At 47.8% G+C, this 25,053-nt stretch overlaps 1 protein-coding gene across 1 annotated transcript in view; it reads left to right on the forward strand.

The window, feature by feature from the left end:
• Window positions 1–25,053, forward strand: part of LOC147703391 (uncharacterized) — a 9,287,842-nt gene that overhangs the window by 5,271,118 nt on the left and 3,991,671 nt on the right. The window contains exon 18 of the mRNA XM_086931832.1: window positions 11,759–11,891. Coding sequence (XP_086787958.1) covers window positions 11,759–11,891 — 133 coding nt within the window. The remainder of the gene's footprint in view (window positions 1–11,758; window positions 11,892–25,053) is intronic.

Raw genomic sequence — 25,053 nt, forward strand, 5'->3', positions numbered from 1 at the left:
ATACTGATCTCTACAAAAGTAGGGTGACCCAGGTGGGGGAGAACCTAGATGAATTTGGAGGTGGTGTGGACCTACCAGTCCTAGCCGGGGACATTGCGAAGGCTATGGCAATGGATGCGGGCATAGCAATTGAAGAAGTCATGGGATCTATCAAAAACATGGCAAGGAACAAGGGGACAGATGGTCTACCTGTTGAATTTTACCTAACATACATTGACTTACTGGCCCCCCCAGATTGGTAAAGATGTATAATGAAGCAAAGAGGGTGGGGCATCTTCCGGTCTCGACCAGGGAAGCAATCATTATACAGGTGCTTAAACCGGGGAAGCCCTCTTGGGATAGAGCAGCCTACTGCCCTTTCTCTATGCTCAATCTAGATTCAAAAATTCTGAGTCGGATACGGGCAAATCGTCTTCTTCCACACATGACGACCCTAATCCGTAATGACCAATCTGGTTTTATACCCACCAGAAACACGGCCATAAATGTAAGGCGCCTAGTGCAGATATTAGAAGCAGACTCATATAAGAAGGAAGCAGCAACGCTCTTCTCCGTAGACATAGATAAAGATTTAGCCTGGAATGACCTTATTATTTCCATATAATGAGGAAAGTTGGGCTGGGAGATGGCTTTGTGAGCTGGACGGCGCTGCTGTATTCCGACTCCACAGGCAGGGCTAAAACAGGCGGACTTATGTCAAATGATTACAGGGTAGGGTGAGGTACGCGACAAGGGTATCCACTCTCCCCCCTGTTGTTTGCCCTGGCAGTGAAGCCATTTGTGGCTAGAGCCATAACAGGGCGTTACTATCAGGGTCTCACTATTGCTGGGAAAAGAAACCATATAGCATATAGCACTTTGTGCTGATGATCTGCTGATGTCTTTGGTGGACTCGGGAGAGGCACTCAGCGGCGCGAAAGAGTTGCCACAAGCATTAAGAGTAGCAGCTGGGTTAAAGGTCAACTGGGTGAAATCTTGTTTATTTCCAGCGAAGGAATGCAGGGTAGGCCCACTAGCCATGGAGGGAGTGAGATGGGAAGACAGGAGTTTGACGCATTTAGGCACCCAAATATTCCACGCACAGGTGTACATCTTAGAGGGCAACATAGGTAGGGCCATTCGAAGTATGAAAGGTAATCTTGAATTTTGGGCCTCCTTGCCACTGTCAATGGCTGACCGAGTAGCCCTGCTCAAGATGGTGACACTACCACGGCTGCTGTATTACTTTGGGATCCTGCCGATCTGGATACCAGCAAAGTACTTTACCCAATTAAAATCGATGGTGTTGGGCTTTATGTGGAGGAATGGAATGGAAGGGGAAGAGTGGCACTTGATGTGCTCATGCACCCGAGGGCAGAGGGAGGATTGGCAGTGCCTGATTTTGAAGCCTACTACATCTCGGTTCAGCTGCAATGGCTCACAAAGTGGGTGGCGAGCTGCATCACGGAGGAGGGAGAGGGGAGAGAGAACTTAGTGCCACTGAAAGTACTGTCCCGAATTGTATTAAAGCTTCCCGTTAGATCCTTAACTCTTCCCCTGGAGTTACGCACAGACGGGCTCGGCTGGAATAGATGTCTGAAGCGAGCTACGTTTAAGTCCCCCTATGCTCCGGAGATTCCACTGCTCATGTGTGAAGCCCTCCCGCATGGGAATAACTGGCAGAGATTAGTGACCTGGAGTGAGCAAGGGCTGAGGTCTATGGGTGATCTCTACAAAGAAGATTCCATTTAACGATCTGCAGGACCGATATGAGCTACCCAGGGGGGACTTCCTCCTATATTCTGCCCTAACTGCAGCTACACAAAAGCATTGGAGAGAGGGGATCACTGAACCACGGAAATCTCTAGGATGCCAATATATGGGTATGCTGGCAGGTACCATTAAGGCAGTGACGTGCCTCTACAGGCACACTATCCAAGAAACATTGCAACCCTTAACAGAACTACAGTTGAAGTGGGAGGCGGACCACGACAAGGTTATTCCGGAGAAGGTTGGGGGGGGGAATAGTAGAGAGGGCTTGGAAGAGCACCAGGAATGCTAGATTTAAATTAGTGCATTTTTATATCCTGCATAGGGCATACCTTACCCCAGAGAAGATCAATAAATATTTTGAAACTCAAACAGCATCTTGCCCGCAATGTAACAGGGAGGGGACAGATTTCAAACATGTTCTAGTCCTGCCCACACGTGGGTAGGTTCTGGTAAGAGGTAACACGGTTGCTGGCGGAGGTTACTGACAGAGAAGTTGAGGCGTCTCCGGGCTAGTGCCTATTACATTGGTTTCCACACACATCTAAAAATAAGATCACTAGTAAATTTATAGATTTGGGCTTAGTACTAGCTAAGAGAGAAATAACTATGAGATGGAAAGCACTGCAGGGGCCTCACATACTCAGATGTAAGACAGAATTCACCAAGTGGCCAGAATGTGACGGAATAATCAGAATGCAATTAGCTAAGCGAACTGGAAATGAGAAAGCACAATACGCAGCACGAGCTTGGGAAACTTTGGTAGTGTTGCTCCAACTCTCTGATCATGCTGATGATGAAGAAACTGGAGAAGAACCTCCGGCAGCGATGGGTTGAACATTATGTGACCCTGCCTACCCTATAGCCCTAGAAAATCTGGCAGAAACCTCAATGCACCACCATTCTTACTGACTGGGTGCTCCTAAAAGCCTCGCTTAGACAATAGTGGCACAAACCCGGAAGCGCAAGATGAACACGAAAGAGTAGCTTGTGTGAAAGTGGCACTTCCTAGGGGGGAGGGCAGGGAGGGTGGGTTAGTTGGGGGAGTTAAGTGAGGGGAACAGAGTTCGCCCTTGAGCTTCACTATAGCTGCAGCAGTCTAAGAAATACTACAAATGACCCATACACTCTGCTATACTGCTGGTTGAGTGAGAGCAAATGAGCACGATGTGGGTTATTGCTCTTGCAAAGTGGTTGGCTATAGAGATGTGATTACCATGACACAGCGGAGCACTCTCCTGAAAATTAATAGCTATGATGAACTGTTGATTATTGAAACTTTTGTAAAACCCCAATAAATTTTGTTTTTAAAAAATGACTAGCCAAACTGCTCGAGAAATGCGTCTACAAGCAGCTCTTCAACCATATAGAGACATTTCAACTACTTGACCTCTATCAATCTGGTTTCAGAGCAGGGTATAGTACTGAAACTGCACTAATTCACATTGTGGAAGACGTTCTGAAATACCTTGATCAAAATGTCCCTTGTCTTCTGATCGTTCTTGACCTGTCCTCTGCTTTCGACACCATCAAAATATGAAAACTTGATTAATCTTGTTCAACATAGGATGGGTCTCTCGGGCCCGGTCCTAAAGTGGTTTGCTGCTTCCCTACATAACCGCACAAAAAGGATTAAACTCAACCATTCCCTTGCATCCAGTACACCGGTCAGGATTGGAGTGCCGCAAGGATCGCCCACACTCTTCAACCTTGTTATGGAACCACTTACTGTCATTCGGAACCATTCTAACATTCATTACCACATGTGCGCGGATGACACACAACTCTCCTCTCCGGATGACAATAAAACTTTAAATGAGGCTCTCTCACAAACTCAAAAATGGTTAACCGAGAGCCATCTTTTGTTGAATACTCACAAAACTGAATTCCTGCTGATTGCCCCCCACAACCACTCTGCACCTACACTGGACTGGCTGAAACAACTCACAGCCATAAACTGCACCCATCATGTGGTAGACTCCGCTAAATCGTTAGAAATTACCCTGGACAAATACCTTAATATGCAAGCTCACATCAGTGCTACTATTAGGGATGCCAACTTTCATCTTAACACCCTTAAAAAAATCAAACCTTTCCTTCCGCCTGAAGACCTTCAGCCTGCAGTGCAATCCGTGGGGATCTTGCGAATGGAATATGTCTGGTGACCCTTGCAGGGCTTCCTAAAGTGAGCTTGGCCCCTCTCAGAGTCACTCTCAACGCATCGGATAGGCACATCACAGGCTTCAAAAAACACAATCACATTACACCTGACCTTTTGCAACTTAACTGGCTGTCTATTGAAGCGAGAATACGTTTTAAAGTAGCTTGCCTAACACCTAAAGCTTTGCATTACAACACTCCATCCTATCTGGCGAACAAGCTTGTTCTTACTGGTTTGGTTCGGATTTAAGAAGTACGTCCTCCCTACTCTTGAAACCTCCCAAATTCAAAAAGAAAAGTACGTACAAACGTGCCTTCTCCGGTCTTGCTGCTAGAATTTGGAACGCTCTTCCTATTGAGATAAGAGCCAATCCTTCCACTGCCTGTTTCAAGAAACAGACCAAATGGCTTTTCCTGTGTAAACATTAACAGCATCAAATTGCTCACTTTCTCAAGTCACCCTGTTACAGATTTGTCAATTTTTCTAACATGTTGTTCTTAATTTATCTTATGCTAGTTTGGTAAATTGTTATTTTATTCCAGGGCCCCTCTGAAACTATACTAGATAGGCAGACTACAGTTTTGTCATTTATTTTACTATGTTGTTCCGAGTCACTTTATGATTATTCTGCTGAATGTTACAGGAATTCCTTTGCACTCTATAGCTCTTCTGAAACGGAACTAGCGGGGCCACTACCCAGTCCCTGACCTTGATTGTTCACTCCTTGTTGTTTTGGCAGTGTTGACCTCCATTGTACTGAGTTTATTCATGCTTTCGCCTCTTTGTACAGTGCTCTGATACCCCCAAGGGTCATGTTCGCGCTTTGTAAAACTTTTCAAATAAATAAACCTCATTAACTTATACTATGGGCTTACAATGGTACCCCAGTATGCCAATGGTGTGGTGTACAAAGGACTTACCAGTAAATTTAGAGGAGAGAGCACAGTCACTGCGGTCCTGATTAGCAGGATCTCAGTGAACTACAGTCAAAACATACGGACACCAGGCATAAAGTGGGGGTATCAATGCCAGAAAGATCCTACTTTCCTACAGTCCTCACTTATAATATGATGCACCCTGCCTTAGGGCTCAATTGCCTTCATCTGAAAGAGACACGTTAGTGATAGATTCCTTACCTTAGAATATCCCCAGGCGTCAGACTGGATCTGGAAACTTTTGTGTAGCAGTACTCTTGCGCGTCAGTAGGCGTCGTCTGCGGCTCCGCGTTCGTCGTCGGCGTTGTGGGCGCCGTGATGACGTCGTCGGAGTACTTAGACTCCGCCTCCGCGTGCTGACGTCAGTTCTTCTTTTTTCCGCGCCAGCCAGCGCAGATCTGGAAAGAGCAGCTACCCTAGTCAATTTTTGACTGAGTTTTTGGTGATCTTTTGATCCATTTCGAAGTCTGTACGACTCCGACGGTGCCGTAGGGATGCCCGGCTTCAAGCATTGCGACGAGTGCGACCGTACCATGTCGGTCACTGATCCCCACCGCCTGTGCGTGACGTGTTTGGGCGCGACCATGACGACGAGGCCTGCTCCGACTGTCGGGCCCTTTCGAGGAAGGCCAGGCGGGAGCGGTCCCGCAGGCGGCTCGAACTCCGGCAGTCGGCCCCGCGCCGTGTGAGGTCCTGGTCCCGGTCCCACGAGAGGTCGAGGGACAGGTCACGGGGACGGAGCCGTCACAGCTCCAGGAGTCGGCACCACTCCTCCGGGTCCAAGTCGTCAGGTAAGAAGCATAAGAAGTCGAAGAGACATCATCGCTCTTCTGACTCCCCCGACGCTCGCGCGATGCGGCCGGGGGTTTGGGTGACACCGCCCACGCGGCTCCTCTGGAGTCGCAGGCGCCGCGTCCGGCCCCATACCCTCCGGTCCCTCGGCTGAACGCGACGCCGGAGGAGATTGAGCGTTTCCTCATGGCCATGAGGTCCCTTTCTCCTCCGACGGGCTCCGCGGCGCCTTCGGGCTCAGTGCACCCGCCTAGGGGCCCTAGTGGGTCGGGGGCTTCGACCCCGACGCCGTTGGGTGCTTCGGCCCTGACGCCGCCGGCGACTTTGGGCCCGGCGCCGCAGGGCCCCACGATCCCGACACCGCCGGTGCCCTCGGGCCCGGCGCCGCAGGGTGGCGCTTGACCTTCATCGGGCTCTGGATTGTCACCGGTGGACCTTACGACCCCCCCGGCGTCGGTCCGTGTGGTGTCCCCTCCGGCGCCGTCCTCGGGCGGCGCCGTCCCCGATGCCTCCTTTCATTCGGTTCCGACGTCGCGACGGCGCCTATCGGCGCCGCTTTCGACGCCGTTTGGAGATTTTGCTTCTACGAGCCGACCTCATACAACTACGACCCTGAATCTCAGGAGATTAGGGATGAGGATGATTGGGAGGGGTCTGAGGACCCTCTGACCAAGGAGTGTCAGTCTGATATGGACTGGGCAGGAGACCTTGGGGAGGCCAGTGGCCTGGACACCTCTCCAGACACTGGATTTGTCTCTCCTCCTTCCGTGGCTTCGGAGGAGGGAGCTACCTATGGTGTGGTGTTGACGAGGGCTGCCAAGGCCTTGGGCCTTGAGCTCCCCGTCGCGTCCGTGAGGACTAACCTCCTCACTGAGGTCCTTAAGCTGCAGTCACGCTCCACGGAGCTTCTGCTGCCGTTTAATGAGGCCTTGACGGACGTTCTGTTGGGCACTTGGTCCAGGCCCGCTACGGGTTCGCCCGTAGATAGGAACGTGGCCAGACGCCACCGCCCGGCTCCGGGTGACCCAAGTTTCCTGTCCTCCCACCCCACCCCAAGAGTCTGGTCATCCAGGCCTCTAATTCCCAGACCGCATTCCCGACGGCCCCGCCGCACAGGGAATCCAAGAGGTACGAGAACTATGGCAAGAAGATATTCTCGTCCCATAGTTTGGGACTGCGGTCTTCCAACACCGCATGCCTCTTAGGCCGCTACACCCACTCTCTGTGGGAGACGGTGGCGGAAGTGCTGCCAGAGTACCCGTTGGAGGTACGGGCCAAAGTCGGCCAAGCCCTTGTGGAGGGCCGGGACGCAGCCAAGTATTCAATCAGGTGTGGGCTGGATAATACTGACTCGCTGGGCAGAGCGATGGCTATGACGGTGGCGGTCAGCCGCCACGCCTGGCTGAGGTCCGCCAATTTTTCAGCAGATGTCCAAAATACTCTTATGGACATGCCGTTCGATGGCCGTCGCCTCTTTGGCGACAAGGCAGACCACTCGCTTGAGCACTTTAAGGACTCCAGGGCTACTGCCAAGTCCTTGGGCCTCTCGGCCCCGCGCCAGCGAATGGGTGCCTTTCGCTCCTTTCGTGGCTAGGGAAGGGGCACCCCCACACGTGCCGCCAGCCACTCGCCGCAAACTGTCGTCCAGCGTGGCGGCGGCCGTGGAAACCGCTGTGGAGGCGGTCGGGGAACCAGGCGGAGTCAGTCCACACCTGCCCCCGCAGCATCCACCTCTAAACCCTCCTAGTCCGTGCTTTTCGGCCCATGTGATGCCAGTGGGAGGCAGGGTTTGCCATCACCTCTTTCACTGGCGCACTGTCACTTCGGACAGGTGGGTGCTGCAGATCGTCCGAAGGGGCTACTCCCTCCCCTTCGAGACGACTCCTCAAGCCATGCCACCGCAACACCACCGCGTATCGGGGGATCACTTGCGGCTCCTGCAGGAGGAAGTTTCGGCCCTCTTGGCCAAGGGGGCCATTGAGCGCGTTCCTGGGCCAGAAGTAGGACGTGGTTGCTACTCCCATTACTTCCTGGTACCCAAGAAGGGCAAAGGGGGCCTACGCCCTATCTTGGATCTGAGGAACGTCAACGGCTTCCTCCGGAAGGAGAAGTTCAAAATGCTGACACTGGCTCAGGTCTTAGCTGCCCTAGACCCAGGAGACTGGATGGTAGCGTTGGACTTGCAGGATGCGTATTTCTACATCCCCGTCCTGCCGGCCCACCGGCAGGTTCACGGTAGGCCTCGAGCACTTTCAGTTTACCGTGCTCCCCTTCGGCCTTACCAGCGCCCCACGGGTGTTCACGAAGGTGATGGCGGTGGTCGCAGCTCATCTGCGCAGGTTAGGGGTGTCAGTCTTACCCTACCTAGACGACTCGTTGTTGAAGGCGGGCTCGCCCCAGACAGTCGTCAACCACCTCCAGACTGCGGCGGATCTCCTGCACCAGCTGGGATTTTCCATCAATGTGCCGAAGTCACACCTGTGCCCCTCTCAGAAGCTCCTTTTCATCGGAGCGGTTCTCGACTCGGCGCAGTTTCGGGTTTACCCGCCCAAACAACGGGTTCGGGATATACAGGCTCTGATTCCGATCTTCGGGCCTTTATCCCGAGTTTCGTCAGGTTGACGCTGCAGCTTCTGGGGCTGATGGCCTCCTGCATCCTTCTGGTGCATCACACACGGTGGCGGATGCGGGCTCTGCAGTGAGACCTGAAGTTTCAGTGGGTCCAGCATCAGGGCAACCTGTCCGACCATGTCCTGATCTCGGAGGGCACTGCGAGACAGCTGCAGTGGTGGCTCACGGACCGCGATTGGGTCAATGGCAGATCCCTCTCCCTTCCCCAACGGGAGCACGTAGTTGTGATGGACGCGTCCCTCCAGGGCTGGGGAGGCCACTTGGGAGAGGCGGAGATCAAAGGCCTCTGGTCTCCGGCGGAGTCCCGGCTCCATGTCAACTTGCTGGAGCTGCGGGCAATTCGTCTAGCACTAAAGGCATTCCTCCCGTCTGTCAGAGGGAGTGTAGTGCAAGTGTTCACAGACAACACCACCGCCATGTGGTACTGCAACAAACAGGGCGGAGTGGGGTCGTGGACCCTCTGCCAGGAGGCTCTGCGCCTCTGGCAATGGCTGGAACATCAGGGCGTGACTCTGATGGTTCAACACCTGGTTCTCTGAACGCAGGGGCGGACGAACTCAGCCGGCGGTGCTCGATGGATCACGAATGGCGTCTGAACTCAGACGTGGCGCAAGGCCTCTTTCTTTCAATGGGGAGAGCCTTGGTTAGATCTATTCGCCACCGAAGAGAACGCGCAATGTCATCAGTTCTGCGCGTTGGAATTTCCAAGGCGGCACTCGCTCGGAGACGCTTTTCGTCGCGAGTGGAGCTGCGGTCTGTTGTACGCCTTTCCGCCTATACCACTTCTGCCCAGAGTGCTGAAGAAGATCAAGCGCGACAGGGCACAAGTCATCCTTGTGGCTCCGGACTGGGCACGAAGGTACTGGTATCCCGAGCTACTCAGTATGTCAGTCGATCCCCCGGTTCGTCTGCCTCTTCAGGAGGACCTTCTGTCGCAGCAGCAGGGGACAGTCCTCCACCCGAACCTGTCCAGTCTCCACCTCCATGCCTGGAGATTGAGCGGCGACAGTTGAGGCCATTTGACTTGCCTCCTGAGGTCTGTAACATCATTCTGGCAGCCAGGCATCCCTCCACCAAGTCGGTATACGCCTGCAGGTGGAACAAATTTGTGGCATGGTGCACAGCAAAGGCTGTGGATCCCCTCAATGCCCCTCTTTCTGAGGTTCTCCTCTTTCTTCTCTCTCTTGCCCAGCAGGGCTCTGCTCTGGGCACTGTCAAGGGCTATCTTTCAGCTCTTTCAGCCTTTCTGAGGCTGCCCGACCAACCTTCTTTGTTCAAGTCCCCTATTGTTAATCGATTCTTGAAGGGCCTCACTCATACGTTTCTTCCTGTTCCCTTCGTGATGCCTCAGTGGGACTTGAACCTGGTTCTTACTTTTCTGATGTGCGCTCCCTTTGAGCCACTTCACAACTGTCCTCTTCGCCTTCTTTCTTTGAAGACTGCCTTCCTGGTAGCCATCACCTCTGCCAGGAGAGTGAGTGAGCTCCAGGCTCTATCTTGTAAGCCTCCTTTCCTTTCTGTCTATCCGGACAAGGTTGTGTTACGGACAAGGCCCTCCTTCTTACCCAAGGTAGTCACGGCCTTCCACATTGGGCAATCCATCACATTGCCCACCTTCTTTCCGCCTCCGCACCCCTCTAGAGAGGAGGAGAGGTTCCACCGTCTGAACCCAAAACGTGCGCTCTCATTTTATGTGATTTGCACACAACAGTTCCGGGTGGATGATCAACTCTTTGTTGGATACGCGGACGCTAAGAAAGGGAAAGCGGTGCACAAGCGGACCATCTCCCGGTGGATCATCTTGTGCATCCAGGCGTGTTACTCCTTGGCTAAGAAGGAACCACCTGTTGGCCTTAGGGCTCATTCCACTCGAGCCACGGCCACTTCGGCTGCCTTGGGCCGAGGTGTGCCCTTGCAGGACATTTGCCAGGCGGCTACGTGGGCCTCGCTGCACACGTTTGCAAGACACTATTGCCTGGACCGTCAAGTCCAGAGGGATGGCTACTTTGGCCGCTCCGTCCTCCAGGACTTTCTGGTGTGATTATTGGTTCGCAGACCCACCACCACAGGGATGGTATTGCTGGGGTATCTGTTCTAAGGTAAGGAATCTATCACTAACGTGTCTCTTTCAGATGCACAAGTTACTACTTATGTAACGATATATCTGTAAGAGACATTAGTTAGTGATAGATTCCTTACCGACCCACCCATCCTCCCCGTTCTGCGAACCGATATCTAGGGTTAAGGTCATCCCTTTTCAGGGCCCTAGTTTCATGGCACCAGTGTTGGTTTTTGTCATGGCTCTGCGCTTCTGGCGCGGAAAAGCTGTGGCTAAGAACTGACGTCAGCACGCGGAGGCGGCGTCTAAGTACTCCGACGACGTCATCACGGTGCCCACGTCGCCGACGACGAACGCGGAGCCGCAGACGACGCCTACCGACGCGCAAGGATACTGCTACGCAAAAGTTTCCGGATCCAGTCTGACGCCTGGGGATATTCTAAGGTAAGGAATCTATAACTAACTAATGTCTCTTACAGATATATAGTTACACAAGCAGTAACTTGTGCTTTAAGGATGACTTGCATATAGCATATGCATGAGCATGGTACACAAGGAACAGTGTGCCATGTCGTGTTTTCAGAATGAGTTGCACCATTTCACTTATCTTGCAATGGAAGGCTGCATGCAGTTTTTGTGTGGGTCCCTTTGGGTGGAACAATAAATGCTGCAACCCCTAGGGGCCTCTTCATGACCCATGCCCTGGGTACCAGAGGTACCATTTAGTAGAGACTTACAGGGGTGGTAAAGTCCTTGTCAATTGTGTTACAATTGGACATGTACCTGTTATAAGGGAAAGACCACTGGCACTGTGGGCATGGTTAGCAGGGACCCAGTGCATTTTCAGTCGAAAAGCATCTGTACTAGGGCAAAAACTGGGGGTGACCATGTCAAAAAGGGGCACTTTCTTACACATGGGAGCCATTGGTTTGTTAGCAGATGGACTCTTGCAGTATGATGTTGGTGCCTCCATATGGACCGACGCTGATGCTCCATCAGTGAAAATGCAGGCAGTGAGTAAAAACTAATGACTGGTTAAAATAACAAATGGCTGTAAAATGGGTTTAATCAAAATTTTAATGATTAAAAAAGCAGTAGCTAAGAAGGCTTATGCACGTTCCTTCTTCCACTTTAATGATGTAAACATTTTTTAAGCTGTCTCTAGCCAGACTAAACACATAAGTAAGTTACTCAAAGTCACTTCCCTCTGATTTCTAAATGATAGTTTGTTACATCCATTCAATTTAGTGGTAAAAACTCAGTTCTGTTTTTGTGATGTGGTTGAAGATCATATTCAGAATTTTATGTATTAAGCTATAACCTCTTCTTTAATAACGTTTGTCTCTATAAGGTTACCTGATAAGCACTTAGCATTTTGTACACATCATATAAAAAAGCAGATTCAATTAACAGGTACAACTTTTTTTTTAGGAACAGGAGATATTAATGCATATACCTCTTATGAGCGACTCACTGCTATAGCAACAAGTATAGTTGGGCTATTTGTTTACACATATATTACAGCCCGGATCGGCGCGTCTCAAGCCAGTGCAACATTAGCAAGGTGACTTATTCTAATGCTCTTTTTCATCAGGAAAATAAGTTTTGTGATACAATTGTGCTTTCCGAAAATTGCATTTCCTTTAAAGTTATTGTTAATATAAATGTCCAGGACAGAATCACATTGTATTGTTCACAAAATATATATTTTCAATGGCTACTTCTCCCTGCACATTCCTCATCTTTTGAATATCCTCAGGTACAACATTGGATCTAGAAAAGTCTACCATTGCTCTCCTGCACTGATAGGTGTTCTTGGCTCTGTTTCAGTGTCGGTTACCGCCAAGACATATTATTCACTTGAATCACAGAAACACCAAATGGAGCCCTGGCTTCAGTATTCTTATTTCTGAACCATTCAGGGCTGAGTGTTGGGGGGGGGAGGAGCTTCACGCTTGATTTTAACGAAGCGGGAAGAAGCGCCCAGAGACAGAGAGGTCCACCGAGACTTGAGGTGGAACCAGGAACACGCTGCTGCGCTGCGCTGGGAAAAACGCTGTTTTAATGCTGTATGAATTTTGCTTAAAAATTGTTTGAATCCTTTTTTAAAAAAAGAACAAGACCACTTGCATTACCTTCACCACACTTTCGCTTTGAGCACTTCCGTTGTTGGGGCACGGTCTAGGGTTTCAGGAGAGACAGCCGCTGCACAGCAGGGCTGAGTGTTGGGGGGGAGGAACTTCAAGCTTATAATCACACTGGAACAAGCGCGCCGAGGGCGCGACGAAGGAGCGCTTAAGGCAAACCCGTCTGCGCCCGTCCGCGCCCGATCGGGGCCTGGGGCCATGACCCCTGGCCCTCACTCACTGTATACCATGGACGACCTACGACTGCTAAACAAAGGTACGACCCAACTCAACAACACTGCAGCTACTAAACTAAGGTCCCTCAGACTTTTTGGACCCCACTCAGACCCCCGTCCCCACAAAACGCAGATCATGAAACTCACCCGGAATGAAAGCCCTCTTGAACTCAAGCTCACCATCCTGAACACACGCTCTCTACCAAAGCACAATCTTGAAGTCTTTTCGCTACTTCAAGATGCCACCCTTGATATCATAGGTATTACAGAAACCTGGTTAGACGACGCATCAACACCTGACTTAGTCGCAGCCCTCCCCCCTAACTATGCTGCACTCTGTCATAACCGATCAGGGAGCTCCAGAGGGGGTGGTGTGGCGCTGCTATACAAACGCCAACTGAAAGCAGAGTCTATATGTGCTGAACATATTGAAGGGGCAGAGGTTCTCGGGGCCAAATTTCCCTTTCAATCAGTTTGCCCAGTCATTCTGGCAGTTTATCGTCCGCCACGTACACCACCAAGGTTCGTCGAACGGTTCACAGAACTAGTTAATGACATACAGTCCCGGTACCAGTGTGTGGTGGTGCTAGGGGACTTTAACCTACATTGGGACTCAACTCCCAAAGAAAGCCAGGCCATACAGTTAGAGGAGGCATTAAATGCCTTAGAGCTCCTACAACTAGTCCAAGGGCCCACACACAACAAAGGGCACACCCTGGACCTGGTCTGGTCCACCCGTCCCTTTGCCAGTCCTATATCCATTAGCCCATGCCCATGGTCTGATCACTTCTTACTCTGTGACCGACTCCTCTTCTTCAAACAAACCTTTAATTTACCCCCTGACTGGAAAATGATACGGAGCTGGAACAAGATCTGTGCCGCTGACTTAATGACTGCTCTACAGATGTCGACCCCGCTCAAAGCCAAGCAGGGAAACATAGATGATGAAAGTACTGCCCTGACAGAAAGGCTACAGCTCGCCATCGATAAAGTAGCCCCGACACTTAGGGTTAGAATCTCGGATAAAGGCAAGGGGGCCCCTTGGTTCAATGACTACCTAAGACCCTTGAAACAAACCCTCAGCCAAAGCGAGAGAGCCTGGCGGAAAACTTACGATCCATGTGCCCCCCAGTATTGTAGGGCCTTTGCAATTTACAAAAAGGCAATTCTATCACGCAAATCAGAATTTTATGAGGCAAGAATCATGTCCGCCGACAATAAACAAAAAGAGATTTTCAGTACCCTCAAAGAGCTAAGACAAGTCAAAGAACAAAAAACGACTTTCCACTTAGATGATTGTAATACCTTTCAGTCATTTTTCCTGGCAAAAGTTAAAGATCTACTGATGGATATCCATTCCCCTCCTCAGTTTCCATGCACTTTGACACCTACGCTTCCGCCCGTCACCTTCTCTGAAACACTCATTGCCTTCCCTGCCCTAACGCACGACTCCCTGGTGCACATTATCGGGAGAGTGAAATCAGGGTCCTCAACGGATCCCTGCCGACCTAAAATTTTCAAGCTAGCATTTGTAAGCATTGTAAATGAGGTACTCCGACTCCTTAATCGATCCCTTGCCATAGGGCAGGTGCCTTCCAACTTCAAGGAAGCCTGTGTTGTTCCACTCCTAAAATAACCTGGAGCGAGCACAAAAAATCTTTAAAACTTCAGGCCAATTTCACAATTACTGTTTCTTGCCAAAGTGCTTGAACAACATGTGCTAAAATCCCTGACTGACCATATTGAAAATAACCATCTCCTGCAACCGGATCAGGCAGGATTCAGGGCGCACCACAGCACGGAGCTGGTGATGTTATCGGCCCTAGATGAACTGAGACTCAGGGCGGATAGGAAAAAAACATGTGCCCTGGTTCTACTAGACCTGTCCGCGGCATTTGACACGGTTAATCATGACCAACTAATGTCACGGATCTCGGAGCTGGGGATCCAGGGCACAGCTCTGGCTTGGTTGGCCTCCTTCCTTGGAAAGCGTTCACAGAGAACACAATTGAATGACCTTGTGTCTGATTCAGGACCACTCTCATGTGGTGTACCTCAGGGTTCGGCGTTATCGCCACTCCATTTTAACGTCTACCTCAAGCCACTGATAGCGGCCCTAAACCACTTGGATTGCCAAATTTATAACTACGTCGACAACACCCAAATAATTATCCAGATAGACAATGTGTCCCCTGCTCATTCACGTTTTCAAAACATCTTAAAATTCACGGTGAATTGGATGTCGCTAATTCATTGAAAATAAACCCAGAGAAAACGGAAGTACTGACCGTCACCTCAGACTCCCAACTATGGCAGGAGCTTTTCTGGCCGCAAGAGCTGGGTACACCTCAAGAACCTGGTAAAGTGGTAAAAAGTCTGGGGATTAAAATTGGTGCTAAGCTTACCATGACCCAGCAAGTCTCGGCTGTGGTAGGTACATGCACTGGACTGTTGAGACAACTGCGCAAGCTTGCCCCCATCCTTACATTCAACACACTCCGAACCTCAGTCTCCGCTCTGATACTAGCACGCCTTGACTATGGCAACGCCCTATATATCGCTCTCCCGGAGAACCTTATGTCAAGACTCCAGGTGGTGTTGAATGACGCCGCAAGGCTTATTTTCAAAGCCCCTAGGCGAGCACATGCATCGCCCCTCCTCAAACAGCTGCATAGGCTCCCTGTCAAACAGAGAGCAAAATTCAAGGGCCTCTGTATTGCACATAAATCCCTCTATGGCCGAGCTCCTAATTACATCAAGGACCGCCTTGCCAAACACATCCCCAGTAAGGGACTACGGTCCATGGATGCTAGCCTCCTATGCTAGCCTGTCCAAGATTTAATCTGTCCACGAAAGACGGTAGAGCATTCTCATCAGTTATCCCCTCCATCTGGAACAACCTGCCTGAGAGCCTTCGGAAGGAACACAACCTCCTTCCTTTCAGTAAAAAATTAAAAACAGTCCTGTTTGCAGAAGCCTGGATATAACCCACTCTCTTGGCTAGGTTAAGGTCTCTCTGACAGCACTTAGTGACCTGTAGGTGATAATGCGCTTAACAAATACCAACTAACAATAACAATAACTTGGCACTGCTTGCGCTCTAGGTCAAGTTGAAGTCATCATTGGCACCCTCATCCAAGTCCTCTAAAGGTAAGAAGGAGAAACACAAAAAGATGTGCAAATGGGACAAGTCCATGATAGACACCATTCCCGCCCCAAGGGTAGGTCTCAACATTTTCCTCCACCTCCTGACTTCTTCTCTGACCCTTAGCTGGTGGATATGACTCCTCCTGCAAAAGCAGTGCTTACCCTGGCCCAATTGTTGCTTCCACCCTTGATACTGGCACCTTCTACCAGCTTGCCTGATAGTCTTAGCACTGATCTGGCACCTTTTCTGGCCTTTACTCAAGCTATGCTGTTACTATTCTAGAACAAATGGCTCTCTTTGATGTGTCAATGGATTTCATAAATCCAACATGGCCCCTGTTGGAAATTGGGTTACTGTCAAAGTTCAGTCAGAAGAAAACAACAAGTTAACCATTGCTTAGCCCTCTGGTAGCTTGGCACAATCAGTTAATATAGAGGCAATATGTAAAGTATTTATGTAGCACTTCAAACAGTAATGAGGTGAAAACACAACACAAGTAAAATCCTGTACCAAGTTAGAAAAATCAAGTAAAATGAATTAAATTGACACCAGAACAACAAGAATCCATTCAGTAGTACCCAAAATATACAATTTCGAACATTTAGGTAAAAATAGTGCCAAAAAGCGCAAAGCAACAACAGTGGTTTTCTGCTTGAGTCAGACCAGGACAAAGTCACACATTCAGGCCGACTGCGATGGAGTGCTGGCCAGATACAGGGACCAAATTAGGCATGCTGAACAAGAGTATCTTAAACCGTGGTTGTGGAGAGTTGCAAGATCCAGCGTTAAGGATGTGTCACACAGCGGCAGATCCGAGGAGCTACAAGGCTGCAATGCAAGGTCATTGAGAATGCCCTTTATGAGGGTCTTGCAATGTGAAGTAATGCATTGTGCATCAGCAGTTCCAAGGAAGCTGCAGGGCTGTGGTGTGTAGGTCTATGTCAAGGATGCGACATGCAGCAGCAGCTCCGAGGAGGCTGCAATGTGAAGTCTGGCATCCGGGATGATTCGTGCTATGGCGGTTCCACTTTGACTGCTAGGAGATGCATCACACTACAGTGGTTCTGTTTACAGGACTACACCTGTGCTGGCAGAGCACTTTCAGGCCTGTTTTCAAGGTTCCTGCCCAGGGGTGGCATTACTTAGGGGGAGGGTAGGACTCACAGCAGACTGAGTTAAGGTAATGGGTTCATGGTGATTGGGGCCTTTTTCTGTCCCTGAGGCTCTGATCAAGATGCCTGCCAACTTGCCCTCAAAGTCACTTTAGTGGTCCTGGGTTCAAGATGCAGGTCCAGTCCTTTCACTCAGGCAGCAGCAGACAGCAGGGCAATAGAGTAGCAGACCTTCTTGCAGAGCAGCATAACAGCCCTTTCAAGTCTACCACAGGTCCAGAGGTGTACTGAAGAGTTGAGTCTGAGAGTCCAATGTTTATACCTGGTACCAGCTTTGAAGTAGGAGAATGTTCTAGAGGTTTCCACCCCCAGAGGTGGTTGGAGTTTCCTGCCTCCCTGCCCTGGTTACAGCTTGTCTGGGGTCACAGTAGACTAGTGTCAAACCCTTTGTGAATGTGCTCAGGCAGAGCCTTTGTGGTGTGTGTTCATAAAAGAAGGGGCAACCCAGTAACCTTGGACCTTGTTAATACAGTGATAAAGGAACCAATGGGTGAAATATGAACCCTCAACATCCTCAGTAACTAGTGAATACCCACCAGTAGATTGTTGTTGCCAGAAAAAGTACTGTCTTATTCAATTGTTCTCTATTTAGAATCACTAAAGGAAGGCTGTATTGTTTTAGAAATTTGAAATTAAAGTGGTTTTCCCAAGCGACGCAAGGGTGCAGTGAAAGTGAGGTAAGTGGGTATAAAGTGCATTAGTGCTATACAATATAAGCATAAACAGCAACTGTAGAGGATGCACAGGTGTTTGATACACATTCTGATGTAGAGTTACAGGCTCTTAAAACACATAAAACAGTACACTATTATTACGTCAATGTTTTGACTCTCTAGGATCAATTTTACAGGGCAATCATGAGCACAAACAATGGGAAACACCTGTGGAGAAGAAACCACATGTCAGTTGACTTGTGATAACTCACATATATTAAAAAATGCAATGAGAGGAAAATAACCTACCTATTGGGTGGTACTCATATAGTGAATGTCAATTAGTACATTCCAGAAAGGATCCGTTGCTTCGGTCGGATGCCAGTCAATGAACTGATTTCCAAGTCTAAAGGTAAAAAGTGGCCACTTGATGGCAGCAAGTCTCTGTTTTTCTATGTACTAGACCATTGTTTGTTTTTCTTTTTTTAGCTCACATTGACTGATGAGGTGAGTTGTTAGAATTGGGTAAGTGTCAAGCCTTTGACACAATTATTTGACAGCAAATTAGCTTGCACGATGGGCAATTTAAAATAGGACTTTGCTAAAAGTCAGGCTTTTCCAGAGAGTAGCTCTTGAGCTACTGTAGCTCTCCAGCTACCTGTAAGTAGCTTTACAGCCTAGGTTTCTAAATTAGAAGCTTTTCTACACCTACACCTACAGCTGCACCAAGTCATGTAACCCAAGAAACAGGCTGCAGGCAGCAAATAGTTAGGACAAGAAAATACCAACTTTCTAAAAGTGGCATTTTCAGAATAGTGACTTAAAATCTGACTTTGCCAATAAAGAGGGTTTTAAATTTCAATTCTTTAGACCCCTAACTCAACATTCCTACCTGTTTTCAAATTAAAGTTCTTACTTATTAAATGTAATAAGATAACCCAATGTTATCCTATGTGAGAGGTAGGCCTTGCAGTAATCAACAATTATTTTCAATGCAATTGGTCTCGCCTTTGGGACCTTGTATGTATTTAGCTATGCAGCACATTAGCCTGGGTGCTGACACATCTACTATTCTTTAACATGGAGAGAAAGTAAGCATCAAACTGTGCGACACGCCAGGAATGGGAACATATAGAGAGAAATCTTGCCTTTCAGTGGGAAATCGTATAGTCCAAAGATCTGTTTTTAATATAAAATCAGTGCCTTTGAGGGTCATACCACTGAAAATACAAGATTTGAAAAAAATATTATTGTCTACAGGTGCTCATGAAAGACAGTTTCTATGGACCGGAATCTAGAGAATGCTAGAGTAATTCTGGTATTTTACTGACCTCTGCTGGTCATTTTCTATCAAGAAAGTTAAAAGGAGGCAGTTGCCAGAAAAGTAAATAAAAGAAAGTCCCTCAACCAAAAGTAATTCTGGTATTTTACTGACCCCTGCTGGTCGTTTTCTATCAAGACATTTAAATAGAGGCAATTGAACAGAAAAAAAAGTCCATAAGCGGAAGCAGACAAGTCCTAGGGCTGATCTCCAGAGCCCAAAAAGTACATACACATGTAAGTACTACTGCTTGACCTAAAAACGAAGGTAAGAGTTTTTCATTACCAGAACATGTCAAATTTCAGAGTACAATTTTTTTAATACACTGCATCCTGCCCTATGGTCTTATTCTTGTCCTGCCATAGGGGTGACCAATATGTATTAAAAAAGAATGTTTATGCCTGGCAAAAGGTTTATTTTGCCAGGTCGAAATGGCAGTTTAAAACTGCACATACAATGGATACATATTGAATCATGCTCTCCAAGGTTATTGTACATGGACAGTCAGGTACGTTCTTTCACGGCCACATACTACTGAGAATCAGAGGGAGAGTTTAATGTCTGTCCTAAAGTGTATCTGTAACACATTTCTTGAGAAATTGTATCGCAAGCTGTAGCGGCTTCAGTGTAATATAATGAGTGTGTATGTGCCAAGGTGGATTTGTATTTTTGATAAAAACTTAGTAAAAGGTTTTACAAAAACAATTTGCACACAGAATAATAATAATATTAATCTACATTTGTAAAGCGCACAATCACCCGTAAGGGTCTCTAGGCGCTGGGGGCCGTCGGGAAGATTAAGCAAGCTATTGCCCAGAGTCCCATGGTGCTGGCCTAACCTGCCGCCAGTGCCAGGGCTCGAACCGTGATCCCCAGATTCCGGAGTCAGTCACGCTAGCCGCGGCGCCACACCTCTTCCAGCAATAGCAGGCCTGAGGCATGCTTAAAGGGCTACTTAAGTGGGAAGCACAATTAGTACTTCAGGTCACTAGTATCATTTAATTTACAGGCCCTGGGTACATGTAATACCACTATACTAAGGACCTACTAGTAAATTAAATGTGCCAATTAGGTATACACCAATTGGACCATGTTTAAAGGAGAGAGCGCACACACTTAAGCACTATATAGCTGTGGTAAAGTGCACAAAGTCCCAAGGCCAACAAAAAAGAGATCAGCAAAAATGGAGGAATAAGGCAAAATGTATTGGGGGAAGACCGTCCTAAGGCTGACAGGTCTAACAGCCCCAAATAAGAGACTTCTTGCAGTATTTCCCCAGTGCCAGTGGACCCCATACGCCTACTGCACAACATACCCAGGGTGCTGCTTGGAGCTGCACCAGCGCCCAGGGTCCAACCAGTAGCCACTTCACAATGCCGACATTGATGCCAACAATGTAGGCACAGGCAGCTGCCTCTGGCCCTGGTCTTACTTATGCACTGTAAGCAAAAGGAGTGTGGAGAAAGCCAGGTACAGGAATGACACCCAACATAGGTCCCTCCTCTGGAAGGGTTATTGACTGACACTCAGCAATATCTTTGGATAAGACTCTGATCACATTTACATGCAAAACATCATCCTATACAAGAGTGACAACAGCAGAGAAGCAGACAATTTTCTCCCTTCTACAGATTCTGACAAGGAAGAGAATTTAGCCTTCCAAATTTGAGACAACCTCAACTCCACTACAATGGTAGAGATGCCATTCCCTGTCATCAAACCCAGAATTGGATTCTTTCATCAAAGTTACTAGGAAGACTTCAGAGGTTTTGGCACTGCTCCTCATGACTGTGGTCACCAAGTGAAACTTAATGCCTCAGATTCTTCTGCCAGCCTCAATATAGTCTGAAGTTCTCTTTCCTTTTAAGGAGGCTCTGAAGGAGCCTATCAAGGCTACCTGGGACAAGCCCACTTCAGCTCCAGCCTGTAAACAGGATGATCATTTATCAGTATTGGCCAATACTTGAGAATTTGGAATGTCTGTTCATCTATCACTAAAAAGCTTCATGGTCCAGGCCTCTTGTTGCTCAGAGCAAAACTCAGGAGCATTCCCCACAGCGGCTCCTGACAAAGAATCCAAGATAGTAGGGAAGATCGTCTTCTCTACAGGGAGTCTGGCACTTCATCTATGAAGGTCACCTGCTTATCGGCCCAAATTACTGTTGCGCTGTGGGAGTTGGCAAACAGGGCTGTAGTGAGTCTTCTGGATCACCTGAAGGACCACTTTGCAGAAGATGCCAGACAGAGCTTCTGGGCAAGTATGGACAGTTGGATTTAGGTGCCCAGTGCAATAGGCTCTTCTGTGGCTCTGTAGAGGCAAGTCTGTCTCCATTCAACCGGCTATATGAGGATGTCTAGGCAAGTTTGCCTGACATGCCTGTAGATGGATCTCCAGTTTTCAGCAGCATGACTGGCTCAGTCCTTGAAAGCCTGAAGTTTTGGGGCTACGCAAAAGATCTACCATTTTCCTTGCCGAACCCTCCCAGCCATCCAGCAGCCGAACTCATTTTTCAGCCAGTACAAAGGCCATGACAAGTCTAATGAAAGAGAGGCCCTGCAGCCATCCTCCTCCTACTGGAACGCCACCTGTAAAGCCGTTTAGTTTTCCCTTGAAGCAGGATGTACAACTGGTGGGGAGAAGGATGCCTTTCGATCTACAGGCCTTAAATGCCATTACAATGGACCAGTAGATCCTACAAACTGTAGAAAGGGACTATACCCTTCTTTTCCAACAGAAGCCCTCTGTCAATACCTCAGTTCAGTCCTTCCAGTCAAAAGAATCAGGGTCCTCCTTTTTGGGTAAACTTCAACTCTGAGTCTTCACAAATGTGATGGCAGTGGTTGCAGCACATCTGCACAGGGGATCTTGGTTTCCCATGGGTTGCTCAAGGTGAGATCGTCGTAGCTGCTGTCAGAGCACCTGAAAACTACAGTGTTCCTTCTATTCAACTTTGTGTTTTTCATCAATCTTTGCAAATCACAATGCAAGTCTTCCCAGTGCCTCCTGCACACAGGGGCAGTACTGGATTTAACATTACCCAGACCATCACTCCTTTCCAGAGGATTCAGGATTTTCAAAATATGATTCCGATGTTACACGAAGAACCTCAGGGTCCAATCCTGATGGTGTTCCACTTGCTGGATCTCGTACTGCATGCTGGCACATGAAAGCTCTCCAGTGGTGACTCTCTCTGAAATGGTAACAGCATAGGGGAAGGCTGATGGATATCATTGTGATCCCCGGTGAAGGAGAAACTATCATGTGGGAAGTAATTTTGCCCACCAGCAACAGTGACAACTGCATTGACAGATGCCTTCACTTTAGTGTGGGTGCACATCTGGAGATCATGGAGATGGGTAGTCTCTAGTCTCTGTATGACAGCAGTGAAGTTTCACATTGACTGTGAGACAGTGGAGACATAGTATTGGAAGAGTATTCATCACCTATCCCTAGTTTTTCGTCGTGGCTCGGTGAGCTTCTCCGGTTATATTGAAAATGGGGAGAGGCCCCTGCGCATAAAATAATAAAAAGGGAAGGCCGCGTATAGAAAGAGGGACTGATTAAGTCACGATTCAGAGTGACCATCTAGCGTGTGGGCGGGATCTGGTTTATTTTCTGATTCCTTCATTTATGTGCATAACCCTGTTCTGCAGAGGCCAAAGAGGATAAGGCTGAAACGTGGTCGCGTCGACTTTCAGTTGGAGGGATCTGCATAAATTATAAATACATTGAATTGTTGTGTGCCATATCAGAGTTAGATTTATTGATTGTACAACCCTATTAAGGCACACTGGTCAGATTTCCTCTAAGTGGTTCTCCTGGATTTTATAAGGGGACACGTGTATGTGTTTCTTTGTGGGTTATGTTATATGTTTGATTTTGTATTTGTTTTATGTATGTGTAAGTAATTGTTCTGAGTGGTCTTTTTCCACTACTGATGGGCACCATTGCCTTTGTGTGTATATATAAGATATATTCATGATGAACAATAGTAATCTCTGAGAGAGTAATTAAATGTACTCGACTTATTCATATTTTGTTGCATTAATTCCTTTGATACCATTTTTTGCATGTATAACAATCTAGTCTCTGTATGGGCAAATGTTTCCCATCAGTTTGCTCAAACTACATGCAATTAAGCTGTCCCTGAGCGTCTTCTTGCTTTTCCTTTACGGACAATTGGTCCAGATCCTGAGAGAAATAAGAGCCATGATGTAGTACGTGAACAAGCCCGGAGGCATGAGGTCTCAATTTCTCTGCAAGAAGCTCTGAGATTTGGGCCCTGGGCTCAATTACAAAGTATTTGGCTGATTGCCAACCATCTGGCAGGTTCCCTGAACATGAGGGGGGACAGCCTGAGTCAATGTCATATTACTAACCAAGAGTGTAAATAAATAAATTTATTGTTTTTAGGTTAATGAAAACTGTTACATAAATGCATTGAAAACAAGTCTCCACAAGAGAAAATAAAAGAAAACTTTAAAAGCAAGAGTTTTGGTTAAAAAGAATGACAAAGGTTAAAAAACAGTAAAAATGCGGGTGGGGCATATTGTTCATGGCAGCTTGGTCCAAGCCTGAGGTTTCCTCTTAGCCAAGTGCCTGGATTGTTTGTTTCTGTTATGCTAGTTTCAGGAATTTCACCAGCTTCCCGTTTAGTGGCGGGAGACCAGGATCGAAACAGGCGAGGACGGCTTGTCTGCGTGTGCGGACTCCTAGTTCGTTAAAGGCTGTTTTCAACAGGGCTGCTCTTTCCTCGTTCATCCTCAAACAAGTGCATAGTAGATGTACTAACCAAGAGTGATGTCTTCACGCACAGGTGGTTCCCAATATCTTTGCCCTGTGGGACTCCCCTGAGGTGGACCTTTTCACCACTCAAGAGAGTGCATGTTGCTCATGGTTCTGTGCCCTTCAGTTTCTGCTGCATGAAGCCTTAGAGGATGTGTTTCAGTTGATGTGGAATTTTCTGCTTCAGTACCCTTGATCTTTCAGATACTAAGGAAGCTGCGTAAAGCCTGGGCACAAGTCAACTTGCTTACTCCAGATTCGCTGAGAAGGAAGTATCCGTCGGATCAGCAAGTTTGATGGACAACATAAACTTTGGGTGAGGTGTCCAAATTGATTCCGGGCACACCACAGGATATGTTGGCTTAGAGACCAGCTAGCTCACAGTGCCACCTTTAGCCCCCTAACTGTACCAGGGAGCGCATTGTTTCTGGCAACTAATGAACATGACAACACTGACCCCTCAGGTATCATGGAAACAGATCAGTACATTTTGCTCAGTCACTCCTGCTCACTTGTTCTCACAGAATACACACTGGGAAGTTTTCAATATATTTATTGAACCAATGTTATTCCTTTATAGAATACATGTGCCGGAATAATCAGTAGATAGAAGTAGATGAAAGTGTTACAAACACCAAAAGAGTAAATAGTAGATACTAAAACAGTGTATATATGCAGGCAAATAAAACAAGGTAGTAATCAGGTGTACTCCTACTATGCACACCCTACTCTGTGTGTACCTAGAGTTTGTGTAGGTGTGGAGCCAAGAATCTCCCCTAGGGACGATCTAACCCCATTGCCTGATGAGAGAGAATGTAGGATCCAGTCAGTTCAGTTCAAATAACTGTATTCGATTCTTGTGAATCATAAAAGTTTGCATATATACAAAATATAAAAATACATTTAAAAACATTTCTAAGGATGAACATGTTCTCTCCAATCACTATTAATATACCAGCAAAACTCAATCAGTTCAAGAAATATCCCAACCTTCGACAGCACAGTTTATACATTTAAATAATTCATAAAAGGACCTACAATAAATAGAAAATATCTATTCCTTTCACAGTTCATAACGTTTTCAGATTGAAAGTGCTATTCTAATAAAACTGGGCACTACACTGCAGCCTGCATGCATATATAATGATCTCAGATGATCAAAGCCCTCCATATAAGAACAAGGCCGGATGGCTTTCAGTAAGGGCTTTATAAAGCGTGCTCTAGGGACTGCATACAATGAACAGAACAACATAAAGCGCATTGTGTTCTGTTTGGCCAAATTAT

This window comes from Lissotriton vulgaris, chromosome 7 (genome assembly GCF_964263255.1).
Source record: "Lissotriton vulgaris chromosome 7, aLisVul1.2, whole genome shotgun sequence".
Lineage (NCBI taxonomy): Eukaryota > Metazoa > Chordata > Amphibia > Caudata > Salamandridae > Lissotriton > Lissotriton vulgaris.